At 43.5% G+C, this 14726-nt stretch overlaps 1 protein-coding gene across 1 annotated transcript in view; it reads right to left on the reverse strand.

Moving 5' to 3' along the window:
- Positions 1-11404, reverse strand: part of LOC143291882 (uncharacterized) — a 37284-nt gene extending 25880 nt beyond the window's left edge. The window contains exons 1-7 of the mRNA XM_076602012.1: positions 11307-11404; positions 10155-10406; positions 5726-5874; positions 4650-4821; positions 4237-4320; positions 2894-3012; positions 1021-1234 (exon numbers count right to left, since the gene is read on the reverse strand). Coding sequence (XP_076458127.1) covers positions 1021-1234; positions 2894-3012; positions 4237-4320; positions 4650-4821; positions 5726-5874; positions 10155-10406; positions 11307-11379 — 1063 coding nt within the window. The 5' untranslated portion in view covers positions 11380-11404. The remainder of the gene's footprint in view (positions 1-1020; positions 1235-2893; positions 3013-4236; positions 4321-4649; positions 4822-5725; positions 5875-10154; positions 10407-11306) is intronic.
- Positions 11405-14726: the final 3322 nt, after the last annotated feature.

Below are 14726 nucleotides of genomic sequence, written 5' to 3' on the forward strand. Positions count from 1 at the left end.
CAAAAACAATGACATAAAACAACGCGTGATTTACCACGCAGTACATGTAAGTACGTTTTCCAAAACAAAAAAAACAACAACCTTATTCAGATAATCTACACAAAAAGGGGAAAAAAAACCCCATTCCAGTGTCAACACACACACACACACACACACACACACACACACACACACACACACACACACACACACACACACACACACACACACACGAAATATATCTGACCACTCAGGTAACCAAACGCGCCCCAACCGTGTCGACAAGTCGGTGTACATGCGCCAGGGAGCGTCCGCTTTGAACCATGTGCGTTTATGGAACACTCTAAGGTGGTGAGCTCAGAGAAATCAGTATGAGAAGTTCGAAGCAACCATTTCAAGTTTCCCCACACTCAACTATCCCCTAATCCCATCACATTCTGCCAATGTGTCTCGCTGTTTGTCTATTTTGAAGTGGGAGAGTTTTCGATTATAAGATTCACATTCTAGTGTGTACTCAGGACTTTCTGGTCTGTATCTGTCTCTGACTCTGTCTGTCTGTCTCTGACTCTGTCTGTCTCTGTCTCTGTTTGTTTCTGTCGTTCTCTCTCCTCTCGAGTTAAGTTGAAAAACAACAACGACAACAAATAACAAACTCCGGTGTGCAGAAAAACTTTAAACTCCCCGTCATGTTCCATTCTGTTCTGTCTGTGAAAGAACTCAAACTCATTTAATTGTCGTAAAACCCATCAGAGGAAGCATGGACACTAAAACAGAGCAAGCAAATAAAAGCAGTAAATTGTGAGCACATGTAGGATATTCCACAAGACATAGTTATGGAGTGTGTGTGTGTGTGTGTGTGTGTGTGTGTGTGTGTGTGTGTGTGTGTGCGTGCGTGCGTGCGTGTGCGTGCGCGTGCGTAGGTGCGTGCGTGCATTTATGTGTGTGGGCGTGCATACGTGTGTGTGAGCGTACGTGCGTGCGTGCGTGTGTGTGTTTGTGTGTGTGCGTGCACGCGCGCGCGCGCGTATAAACCCCACCCACCTATATGCGGCACCCCACGCCTGCCGTGAGTCTGAAACATGGCCCGCAGCCGTCGGAGGCCCAGGGCCGTGTTGGTGCGGCCCAGGGGCGGCTGGTTGAGGGCGGAGGCTTTGGCCATCAGGGAGCCTTTGCCCAGGAAAGGCTTCAGAGGCACCGTGTCTCCGATGTTGGAGCTGTACACGATGATTCCCGCGTGGATGGCCTCCTGGTCGATCTGTGCCAGTCCGTGTACACAAGTAGTGTGTTAGGGGCGTCGTTTGTTGGATGCGTCACTGTCAGGTGGTGTCTGACTGTAATGCTGTCTGTCTGAGGTAGGTGTGTCTGTCCGTCTGTCCATCTTCGGTCAGCTGCCTTGTATGCTTTGTCTGTCATCTGTCAGCATCTCTCTATATCTTTGTCAGTCCGTCTGTCTTTTTATTTGTCTATCTGTTTGTTTGTCTGTCTGTCAACTTATCTGTCTGTCTCTTTTAACGCGAATTTATTTATATTTTATCAAAATGAGTGCGCCAGGTAGATTAAATGGATAAATGGATAAAGCTGAAAAGAAATAACACAGAGACAGACAGACAGACAGACATACACACACACATACACACACAAAGACACACACACACATACGGAGAGACATGTGAAGAACGTTATATTACCAACAGAACGAGACAGTATTGGTAATCACAATAAATATCTTATCCTATTCCTGGGAGAAAGAGGAGACAGAGAGAGAGAGAGAGACAGACAGACAGACAGACAGGCAGGCAGGCAGGCAGACAGACAGGTAGACAGATACAGAGACAAAAATACAAACTGGGAAACCACATGAGTCAGACACACAGACAAAGAGAAAGGCAGAGAAACACACACACACACACACACACACACACACACACACACACACACACACACACAGGAAGATCAATAGCCACTCACAGAGACAGTAACGCACGCATAGAGAGATAGAGAGTGGTAGCAAAACAGACAGTGACACACACACAAAAGACATTGAGACAGACAGACAGGCAAGCAGGCATCCAGCCAGCCAGCCAAACAGACAGACAGGCAGGCAGGCATCCAGCCAGACAGACAAACAGACAGGTAATGCATCCATCCAGCCAGACAAACAGACAGACAGGCAGACATCCAGCCAGACAGACAAGCAGACAGGCAGGCATCCAGCCAGACAAACAGACAGGCAGGCAGACAGGCAGGCATCCAGCCAGACAGACAAGCAGACAGGCAGGCATCCAGCCAGACAAACAGACAGGCAGGCAGACAGGCAGGCATCCAGCCATCCAGACAAACAGACAGACAGGCAGGCAGGCATCCAGCCAGACAAACAGACAGACAGGCAGGCAGGCATCCAGCCAGACAGACAAGCAGACAGGCAGGCAGGCAGGCATCCAGCCAGACAGACAAACAGACAGACAGGCAGGCAGGCATCCAGCCAGACAAACAGACAGACAGGCAGGCAGGCATCCAGCCAGCCAGACAAACAGACAGACAGGCAGGCAGACATCCAGCCAGACAGACAAACAGACAGACAGGCATCCAGCCAGACAGACAAACAGACAGACAGGCATCCAGCCAGACAGACAAACAGGCATCCAGCCAGACAGACAAACAGACAGACAGGCAGGCAGGCATCCAGCCTGACAGACAGGCAGGCAGGCATCCAGCCAGACAGACAAACAGGCAGACAGGCAGGCAGGCATCCAGCCAGACAAACAGGCAGGCAGGCAGGCAGGCAGGCATCCAGCCAGCCAAACAGACAGACAGGCAGGCAGGCATCCAGCCAGACAGACCGGCATCCAGCCAGACAGACCGGCATCCAGCCAGACAGCCAACCAGACAGAGAAAAACACTAAGCGGCTGTCACCTCCAGACTGTTGATGAGTGACGTGACGAACACACGGCCCCTGGCCCAGTCCTCGTCAGTGATGCTGTGCGACCCGTCCAACAGAAACACCACGTCGGCCGGCCGCGGACACGAGATGGCTGCAGGCAGGATGATGATGATGATGATGATGATGATGATGATGATGATGGTGACAACGACGACAAAGATGATGATAATGATACTGATGACGATGATGGCAGCTGTCAGTCGGCTCCACTCAGGTAGACAGTCTGTTGTGCAAATGACTCCGTGTATGTAAAGCGCTTAGAGCTTGGTCTCCGACTGAGGATAGGCGCTTTTTAAGTATCCATATTTATCATTATGTTCTTTGGATCTGGATATATTCAGAAGAAAATTGCTGAGGAAGGTGGTGTGAAACCACTGAAATATGCATGGAAGTTCAAACTTAAGATTTTGAGCAAGGAAACCTTCTTTGATAACAGTAGTCAGGCCGAAGCTGATAGCGATGATACTGATAATGACGATCTGTCAAGAAATAAAAAAGAGTGTATTGTTCACATCGTGGGGGCGAACAGGGACATAAGATATAACACAAAGGGATATAAAATCGTTTCGTTTCGTGTTGTACCACATGCGTATCATCAACACCTCGAATAACCTTCCAGACGATGTAGTTACAGCACCAACAGTCAACACTTTAAGACCAGACTGGATGCCCACTGGGCAAACACAACGACACTACACAATCCTCCTTGCTATGAACAGGTAGGACAGTAAGACCTGTACCGCCACGCACGTAAGAAGTAGTTCAAATCTGACGGTGAACAGGCCTTTAAAAAAGTCATCAAGCACCACAAGTTCCAGTTCTGATCCCTCTTTCATCATATTGAAAGTTATTTTTTCACTCCTCACCAGTAGTCAACGTTCGTCATTGATGGTGGTGATGATGGTGATGTTGATGACTGTGGTGATGGTGATCATGACGTTGATACTGATGAAATTCACAGGGAAAATGCAGATCTCTTCTCAAGGTCAGGATTTACCGATTTTAGTCCAATTAGTCTCCAGAAACAAGAAATGCGCGCGTGTAGGAACACAGGGTGCGGGGGTGCACCAGATATGATTCCTCAATACTTTTCTTTCATGTTTAATAAACAAGACAGAGAGAAGGAGAGAGAGACAGACAGACAGTGAGACAGAAGACAGACAGAACCACAGACAGACAAAGAAAAGAAAGATAGACAGACAGAAGACAGAAAGATAGAGACAATAATACAGAATGGGAAACACCGATAGACAGATTGGGAGACGGGCAGACAGACAGGAAAACAGATAGACAGGTAGACAGAGGGAGGCCTTACGGTCAAGGTCAGGAGTTGTCATAGGACGTGTGGTGCGGGTGGTGGTGGTGGTGGGAGTGGTGGTGGTCGACTTCTCTGGAACCACTGTATAAAGTAAAGAAAAATTATACACGCACACACACACACGCACACACACGCGCGCGCAAATGACCATCCAGCTGGTTTAAAGAACAGAAGGCTCAACCAAGGTACACACACACACACACACACACACACACACGCACACACACACACGCGACATATTTTACCAGTGACTTCATATTAGCCATGTATATCCTGATTTACATCTATTGCACTTGCGGATGTATTATTTGAGTGTTCAAACACACTCACTCACTCACACAGACACAGACACGCTGACACACACAAAGAGACACACACAGACACACACACAAAGACTTGCACTCCATAACCTTCACAGATGAGGTTGCTGAGCTCCTCCACCACCCCTCTCAGCTGGGTGAAGTCCTTGACGAGGAACAGGCGGTTCTGGTCCGGGTAGTAATCAGACCTGGCCACTTCCTCCAGCTCGTCAGGAAACGTCTGGTTGCCCACGCCGAGGGCGATCATCGTGATGCCGTCCAGCTGCAAAGGCCACAGTCATCATCATCGTCGTCGTCATGACCTTCATCATCGCCGTCATCATCATCATCAGTGGCAGCAGCGTCATCACTGACGTTATTATCATCGTTTTCGTAATCGTCATCACAACAGCAGGTGCACCATTATCACAATCGTTTCATTATCATCATCACTGCCACCATCATCGTTAACAACACCATAGTTCATCATCTTCCAATCTGTAGGCGGTCCCTCAAAGAGATGCTGGCAAATAAGACAAAGAGATGCTGGCAAAGAAGGCGATGTTGATCTTGTTTTGTGTTGTCATTTACTTGGCAGGTTAAGAGAAGAATGTATTCGTATGGTGTTGTATCAATTCCCACGCCAGTTGCAAATGTTCTTACTAAAAGCACAGTGACAAACTTATTGATATATTTCCAGCTGAGATGCAGCGTTATTTCTAGACAAACTGAATTTAATCGGATTCATAACTGCACTTGCAAACTTTGACATATTCATATCACTGTTCAGTTATCAACCTTCATGAGGGACTATGGCCGAAACATGAGTAAACCATTTTGCCTGAAAAAAATCTTCATTTTATCGCCAAACACCGTTATCACCATTACCGATAATATTATTATCAACCATACATCCCCATCAATATTTCATCAATATAATCATCAAAGTCACGGTCATCATCATCATCATCATCATCATCACCGTCGTCGAGCTAGTAATAACGACGATGAAAGTGTTGATGCATGCTGTCGATGGTAATATTTTGGTGCAGTCCCCAGACCAAAAAGCCATCCTCCCTTTCCCTTTCCTATCTTTCAAATGAAACATTTGAAAGGAAATCAATAAAAAGAACACACCAGGAAAGGAGAGCTGGGCTTCAACTGTTGGCCCTGATAGGTTTACCTACCTGTCTGGCATACACCGCCTGCTGGATGGTGCTTGTGGAGTTTTCGGACCTCCCATCAGTAATGACCACGGCGATTTTCTTGGCCTTCTCCCTGGCTTGGTTACGCATCATCTCACGCATGCGCTCGATGGCGCGTGCCGTGTCCGTGCCTGGAAAAGCCAGCGCAGTGGGGTATGAGTCTTGTGGGTGTGGTTTTAAGAATGGCATCATTATGTTAACAGTTGATGCCAACAACAGCAGGAACAAAAGCCACTTATTGACTGGAGTCGTCATTGTAGATCACTCTGCAGAGTATACGGCAAGGATTATCAGCAGCATGGTGTTCAGACATTGAAAAATACATATCTGCGCGTGCATACACATAGCATTGATTGCAGCATTCTAACCAGGTACCGATACACTGAAATGTGTACATAAATGCATAAAATAGTTTAAGTGCCATTTACAGTGTCAATGGTATTTTGTTCGCACAATGATAAACTCAAATTTGTATATACATGCGCTCATTGCTCTTCAGTCAAATGAAAGACATTTAACGCGCTGCTTTTTCAAAAATGGGAGACGAGAGAGAGAGAGAGAGAGAGAGAGAGAGAGAGAGAGAGAGAGAGAGAGAGACCATTGTACATAGTGGGAATGAGAAATGTATTTGTTTTCTTGTTAGGACACGAATCATTTCACTGAATTGTCATTAAGGTGCTTTTCGCTCGTCAGTGCAATATTGATCAGTCTAACAATGAATGAATGGTTACTAACTGACACTTCACGAATGTGACATTTAAGGTAAGCCATAGTTTGAGGGTATGAAAATTAGAAGCAAGAGATACCTATGCCAACCCCAAAACCTCTCTAAGTGTTACAACATCAAAGAACTGACAAACAGGCGACCCATCACTAGATCAACTTCTAATGGTCTTATTCATATTCACCACTCTTATATTCTAATCACAATGTTCACAAAAATGAAGTTATACATGTTTTTGCTACCTTTCTTTTTTGGTTATCCCAGTTTCTGATTTTATCTGACTTTCGAAACTGGAAGTTAGAGAAAATTTAAAAACGAGAGTAAAACAAAATGAGACATTCAAAATATATATTCAAGAAAGGGTGAAGAACAAGGACAATGTTTACATGAAATGAACACGAAGGAGCCTTTTAAACAAATACAACGAGAATCTATTTTGAGCCGCGATGCAATGAGAACAGCAGGGATAACTTGACGGGATGGGCGAGACAAAAGCGAGGAGGTTGTCAAGACGATGCAGACAGAGAGATGTAGCAGAGTTCAGTGAAGTATCCATCACGTCCTGGTGTTACAACTGTTCAACTGACCCTCAAATGTCACACACTCCGGTTATACTGGTTTGGAAATTAACCACGATTTTTCTGTCTCTGTATGCCTCTCTCTCTCTCTTCACAAAGTCACGTACATACACTGGTGCATTTGCGTGCGCTTGCACCACCACCCACCAACTCCCACCTACCCAACCACTTCAACACAAACGGACACGGCACTTGTAAAGCATATGCATAATATATGCGCGGGCACACACACACACACACGCACACACGCGCGCGCACACACACACACACACACACACACACACACACACACACACACACACACAATGACCCTCGATAGGTCTCCATGTAGCGTCGTGGGAAGCGGCTGAGCCAGTTCCACAGGAAAATACCTGCCCCACCCCCCATCTCCTTCCTTCACCTCGTGCATTCGCACACACTTTGTCATGTCGCGTGAACCAGTGCACATAGAGGGAGAGAGAGAGAGAGACAGGGAGACAGGGAGACAGAAAGAGACAGAGAAACAGAGACAGACAGAAACAGAGACAGAGACCAGACAGATAAAAAGAGACAGTGACAGAGAGACAGGCAGACAAACAATCAGAGCCAGAAAGACAGAGCGAGAACCAAGAGCACGGTTTGAATTGCAAACAAAACCTGCCAAGAAGACGTCAAAAATAAAAGACACGCACCAATAATCAAGACTGTACAACAGTCAGAGTTGACTTTTGTATCACTTGAATAACTGATAATCATACGCAAGTACAATACAACGCACCATATATTGATGAACAACTCATATAACAATTAAAACACTGAATTAATAAAGAGTATTTACTCGTACATATCGCATTTATACCGTCAATAAGCACTGCGAACATCATGCCGTAATAAATAGAATACAAGCAGTACACGTGCACAACGGGAGAACCTGTGACGTACATGACAACAGGGACTCTTCAGAATCGAAGTCGCCCGTCTCCAAACGGCCGCTACACAGCTCGCCCCCGTCAGCTGTGACTGTCAGCAAACACCAAGACTTCAGCAACCTCCCTGCCTTCACCCACTCCTTTCGTACTTAAAGCGCGGAAGCCAAATAAATAAACAGCATATACACAGACATCTTCAAGAAGACTTCTGCCATATGTCTCAAGTCTTGAGAAGCAGAGGACAACTTCTGGATTAACATGTGGTTTTGTTTTGTTTTATTTTGTTTTGTTTTTTCCCAGCGGTAATGTTTTTGTCGGTTAACATACAGTATCCAGCACCCCCTGAAGCGTCAATGGCTTATCCAAAATAAGTGCGTATAATGAAAACACAAAAAGCGGATATAGGCGGAGCAGAAATGGTACATGACAAGCGAAAAGGACAGCACATCTGGCGTAATTAAGATAATTTGAAGCGTTATGAGAAACCCACCTCTCCAGCCAAACAGCCTTTATTGATCGCCCAACACACGGAGTCAGTCCATAACCTAAGCATCGCGACAGATTAACTTTATTCAGGGAGGACTCTTAAGATTCAAACTGTTTTCTTTTAAACGTGACGATTTGTGTAAATACAGAATTGTTTAACCGATCACAAACGAACGTTTAGACTGTAATAACACTGACAATTAGTAAATTATCGCTTTACTATACAGTGCAAATCCGTCTCTTAAATGTTATTCATACGTCTACCGACCATTAAAATGGGAAGTTAAAATCGCCATGGTCACATAACATTGTACAGATAAAATTTTGCTTTGTTCACACAGATCCGTGATTATCTTCTGAATTCTAACCAACCGAAATGAGAGATATTTGTTCTTACAATTTGACTTCGCAATTCGATAACAAACACCAGCCTTCACTATTAATGCAGAAAAAATCATTGCAGGTGAGCGGTATCAGCTTAATCATGTCCACTTTGTTTTGTTAATCCCACGTTGCCCCCTTTCACCAGGAAAGTCCGGTTGGAACCCCGGCAATGTCAGGTTAGTTGTGGGTGCTTGCAGTTTTATATCCCTCTTGTGTAGGCGTATACCCACACAGATGATTTAAAATGCTAAAGAGCACGTTAAAAAACAGTCTTACCCATGTTCAGTTCGTTACAGAAAAAATATAATGAAAATATCCAGCAAAAAAGAAAAACATTTGCCTAAGCGGATGAATTAAAAATGAACAGTTATCCCATTCATAAGGAACACGTACAAGGGAGCACAGCAGTCCACAAATTATAGGTTTTATTCTGAAGCCGTCCATTGACACATGTCCGTCGTAAGATATATAGAACGCCCTTCCTTCTGGACACGTATATCTATCTCTTGCCCATCAAAACACAAGATGAATATCCGCAAAAAAATAATCCATTCATTGCTCTTGGAATTTTCATTGAAGCTGTTTACCGCTTGTTTTTTTTTCTGTTTATTCTGTCATTCAGTCCTGATAGATGTAGACCGACAGCAAAATATAAATAACATAAAAAACAACAACAAAACAAAACAAAACAAAAAACAGACAATTATTCATCATTCACACACATACACATACAAACAGAAATACAGACAGACAAACGGAGAGGCAGACAGGCAGATACTGTTGAAAAAAGGGCTGTAAAACACACATCACAATAATAGGTTCTCGCTTTTCATTCGCCATTGTAAACTTCAAGTTCGAGTCCACTTTTCTTTCTTTTTTTTTAATAGCAGTCACGGACAAGATCTTTGACAGTCCAACAATCAAGAAGATTAGTTTTCCACTCTTGTCGGCATATAAACAAAACCTGACCGCACAACGGAAATAGTCATAATTATTGTTTTAGATGGGACAAAGCGAGATGATGGTCCATTACTATTCCCCATCCTCAAGTTTGCCTTTACGTAAAAGGCTGTACAAGATAAAACCCAGTTTTAAAGAATAAAGTAAAAACAAAAGCCAAAAGCCAAACTCCGCTCACAATATTATTCAATAACAGCCTGTTCAGATGAATAAAAAAAAAAAATCAACTTGAGAGACGTTCAACGCGATACACCGTGCACAACTCTATAAATAAAGTATATGGGAAAAGACATATACACCTATTTCAAAGGCAGAGAGAATCAAAGCAACACCGCCATCACCCAACAGACGCACACAGCTCCGCCACCTACCCTGCCTGGTCTGGATCAGCTTGGGCAGCTCGGCTTTGAGCTGGTCCCGGTTCTTGAAGGGCTGGAGATCCACCACCTGGCCGATCTCCGTGCTGTACACGATCAGCCCTACGTTGATGGCGTATTCCTCCACGGCCAGGGACTCGATGAGGATCCTCACGAAGTCCTTCTCCTGCTCCCACTCTGGGGGTTTGATGGACCCTGAGGCGTCCAGCAGAAACACCACGTCGGCCGGCACATCGCAGCGAATTCCTGTCAATCAAGCGTGCAGGCATTCAGTTTCGTTCAAAGACTTTTTTTTCTTTTTCTATGCACCTCTTATCTACCTGTGGGAAGCACTAAGCAGCAACAGCTTGAAGTTGTGAACCAATGTCTCACTTGGAATGACAATAGGCCCTATATGTTGTTGTTTTACGTTTCTCTCTTTCGATTCTGTTGTTCTGTGTTTCTCTCTTTCTATGCCTCTTTAATTCCTAGTTATACATTCGGATTAAACGAGTCCAACTTCGGGAGATAAAGTTGATGATGACGATAATATTAAATATAACGTGATGATAATGCTGACGATGGTGATAATGGAGATGATGATAATACATACAACACTGATAATAGCAGCAATAACAATATCATACCTACAAACGTCATCTCTTTCTTTCTGTCAATATATTTATCTCTTCCCCACCTATCGATAGTGCTTTTTGTTTTTCCGGGCCCTTTTTTTTCTAGTATTTTACGTTTGCAATGAATATCCAGCGTTTCTTTAGAACAGTGAAGGAACACTTCATAGGTCGCCTTTCATTCTCACATGAAACATCCACAGTATCTCAAACCTGAACCAGTTACAAGTAATGTTTCAAGAGCAATTCTGGTGTTGACAGCCGACATATGAAATAGTCTTCGGTTGTTTCAACTTCTTATCTTATCGTTTCAAACAGTAACTGTTTGTGGTAATTATGTCCTGCCTGTCACTGAACAATTGTACATTGTTAGTGTTTATGTATCGGTTATATATTTATTCATCAAATCATTTTTCCAGTCAAGATCACATTGCCGCTGGTATGATTCCTTATGGATTATATTTCAGCAGGCAGACAGACAGACAGAAAAAACAATCAAACAACATTTGCAATACATAGCCATACGTTTCCTTACTTTGGCCTTCACTGTCCTGGTGAACCAGGGCCAGAGTCCACAGAAGAGTAAGCCATACATGTCGGGGTCCCATCTTCGTCTAGAATCTAGCCTGACTGCTGGCAACAATTCACATAAAAACTATCTGCTTACACGTCAACAACAGGTGAAACAAAGCCAAAATCGATAACAACATAAATCCAGCAGACTATTATTATAGGACATAAAAGTATATGAATTCGGATGTTACGTTGTCCGCAGTAAAAAGTCATCACAGTTCCCAAAAAGTTTGACAATAAGAAAGAAGAACGTTTATGCCCGTTCTTGCTATTGTTTACAAAAAAAATCAGCATTCAAATTTTCATCGTTAAAATCTATGGTTTATTTTCACTACGGCGCAAGAAGTGTTCGCCGTTTAATATACAGTGAATTCTGATTTATGCAAAGGTATTCGTTGTCTGAGAATATTTGCAGTTCTTTTAAAACTACTTTGTGTAAAAAAAATAAAAAATAAAAAAAGATTTGAAAGAAAGCATTAATAAAAATTTCTTGCACCACATATACAATGATCAATTTATCGTTTATTCGCTGAAAAAGAAACAGGATCTAGAACTCACAACATTAGCACATTAAATCCCCAGAACATGTGAGCAGTTGAGTCAATCTTTACAAAATAGCCACGAAAGACACTTCTCAAGAGCAACAACAAACCGGTTCCTGAAGCGCACCTCTTCAGAGCCGGAGACGAAAATCGTGTTTCATGCAGACGACTCCCCTTTTGAGTCCACTCAAAAAGACCGCGAGATCGCGAGAAATCCGATTTGGCCGTAAAACCTGTTTGAGAAACGGGTTTGCTTCCTACTCAATCACAGAGTCGACATACGGACAAAATTTGGGATTTTCATCTTCAAGGAAACCCAGCATAGATAAAAGGATATTAATTGTGGGTATGTAGTGAGTCTTCTTTGTGTTGTCATGTTTTTTTGTTTGAATTCTTTTTAAACAGCCTTGCCGTAATTGATCAGTTACAAAACGCAAATACGTGTTGCGCGCGTGCGCATATATATATATATATATATATATATATATGTGTGTGTGTGTGTGTGTGTGTGTGTGTGTGTGTGTGTGTGTGTGTGTGTGTTGATTATTACAATATCACTGTCAGCAGCTTTGTGTCTCATTTATCTATTCTCAGCCTGCCAGATGCCTCGCCAAAATGTCTGTTGACTTCTTATAACGTTCACTTCAGTCAAGTTCAGTTACTCAAGGAGGCGCCACTTGGTTCAGACAATACCATATTCGCTACACCACATCTGCAAAGCAGATCTTTGTCCAGCAGCAGAACCTAATGCGCTTAGGCCTTCAGAAAAATAAGATTAAACAAATTGAAGTAAGATAAGACATGAATAATTAAATAGATATGTATAACTGATATGATGATGTTATGTAAGTACTTATGGTTAGATTAATGAATTAATAATTCAAATAATATCTAAAAACAGATATTAATATAGATAAATAGATAATGAAATAAGATTTTAAAAAGAAATGGTAAAATGAAATGAAATATGGAAAAACGTGTTGATATGAATATGAATAACAATGATATAAATGAATAAACAGATAAACAAATAAATATCAATACACGGGCACACACGTGCGCACATGCGTAGACACACACACACACACACACACACACACACACACACACACACACCGTCACGCACACACTGCCACCGATTTGCCGCAAGAGGGAGAGAAAGATATCTGATGCCATGAACGTGGTATCTAGCGTGTTGCTTAGTGTAATGTATTTGGGAAAGCCCAGAATGAAGACTGTGTTCTGTTTTGAAGAAATTTGCGCTATGTTGCTTTGGTCTTATTTGATAGTGATCGTGCTCTATCTTTCATGCTAGAACTACGGCCGCTGCCTCCTTTCTTTCCGTGAGGCAATTAGTGGTGTGATGGCCTTTTAACCGTTTTGTTCAGGCACTCTTTTACTTTTCTTGAGATTTCAGATTTTCCCAGATGAAGACCGCTCGTTGCTGTTGTGCTGCCAGCAAGCCTGTCAGCTTGTTTATTTCCCTTAACACCTGCATGTCAAGTGATGGTGGATAAAATACAACGCAGGTCTCATGGAAGGTGGTGTGTTCGGACTAGCAGTCTGGAAGCTTTGCAGCAAAGGGTGCCCATTCCGAGCCAAGTAAGGACGGTATCGGACTGCACCTCGCCCAAACCTTCTCATCAAGATCACTTCTCCCTTCCTACTGACCTCAAAATAATGGTGAAGTGGGTGCTTATCTTTCGAACGAGACGATAAACCGAAGTCCCATGTGCAGCATCGATCCAGTGCAAACAACAACAACAACAAAACAAACAAACAAACAGACAGACAAATGGAAAGTCAACAAGAAAGTTGTTCTTAGCAAAATTCGGAAGATTATTCTCTTTGATACAGAAAGCACAGATGATGGAAAGAATAATGATGGTGCTGCATCGAACCGCCGAACGCACTCAATCTAAAGTTGGTGGAGCATCCCAACTTTCTTCAAAGAGAACTTCTTTTTGATAAGAAAGCGTCAGACTTCGGTGACAACAATATATTGACAACAGGAACCGTTATTTTAAGGAACTGACTTGGGGTGGGAAGCGAAATGAGCACAACACAATTAAATGTTTCCTTCAAAAAAGTCCTCATGGGAAATTGGGAACGCTCATTCCTCTGAGTGAAATGCATACATAGTAGGCTGTGAAGATACTTGTATACCTATCAGTCGGAAAGAACTGGAAGAAGAAATAAAGAAAAGAAAAAGAGGTCTACCTCATAAAACATTGCCTAAAAAAAGACCGTTGGTCAGATTCGTGGATATTTTGGGCCATGTCGTGCGTGTCTGTGTCGCCTGCACACAAGTGGGTCGTGTCGGTCTGCTGCTTTGTCAGCCTCAAAGAGAACCGGGAGAGAAGAGGCGATGTTAAGTATGTGCTACAACGGTCTAACATCTTGCTCCTCTCGTTTTTCTCACCACGTAGCGGCAGTCCTGTTTGTCTTTGTCACGCCTGTGGTATGGGGAATGCTCCATGTGTTACTTGAGTGTGTGTGTGTGTGTGTGTGATGGGAGAGAGAGAGAGAGGACGCGCGCGCGCGCGTGTTTGTGTGTGTGAGCACACGCGTGTGAGTGTGTGTGTGTGTGTGTGTGTGCACGCATGCACGTGCTAGCGGAGATGTATGTGTGTGTGTGAGTGAGAGAATGAGAGAGAGACAGAGAGATGAATCATAGACAGCAGGTTAAGTGCATAACACTGGACTGATTGCAGTATGACCTGGAATGGCAACAATACAATAGTAGCCGAGACAGGGAAATGCGTAAATGTTGTGAAGGAAGAGGAAACAAGAGGCACACCATCATACAAAGTTATTCATTTACACACGAGTCAGTAACA

The sequence above is a fragment of the Babylonia areolata genome, chromosome 18, assembly GCF_041734735.1.
Source record: "Babylonia areolata isolate BAREFJ2019XMU chromosome 18, ASM4173473v1, whole genome shotgun sequence".
In the NCBI taxonomy this organism is placed as follows: domain Eukaryota; kingdom Metazoa; phylum Mollusca; class Gastropoda; order Neogastropoda; family Buccinidae; genus Babylonia; species Babylonia areolata.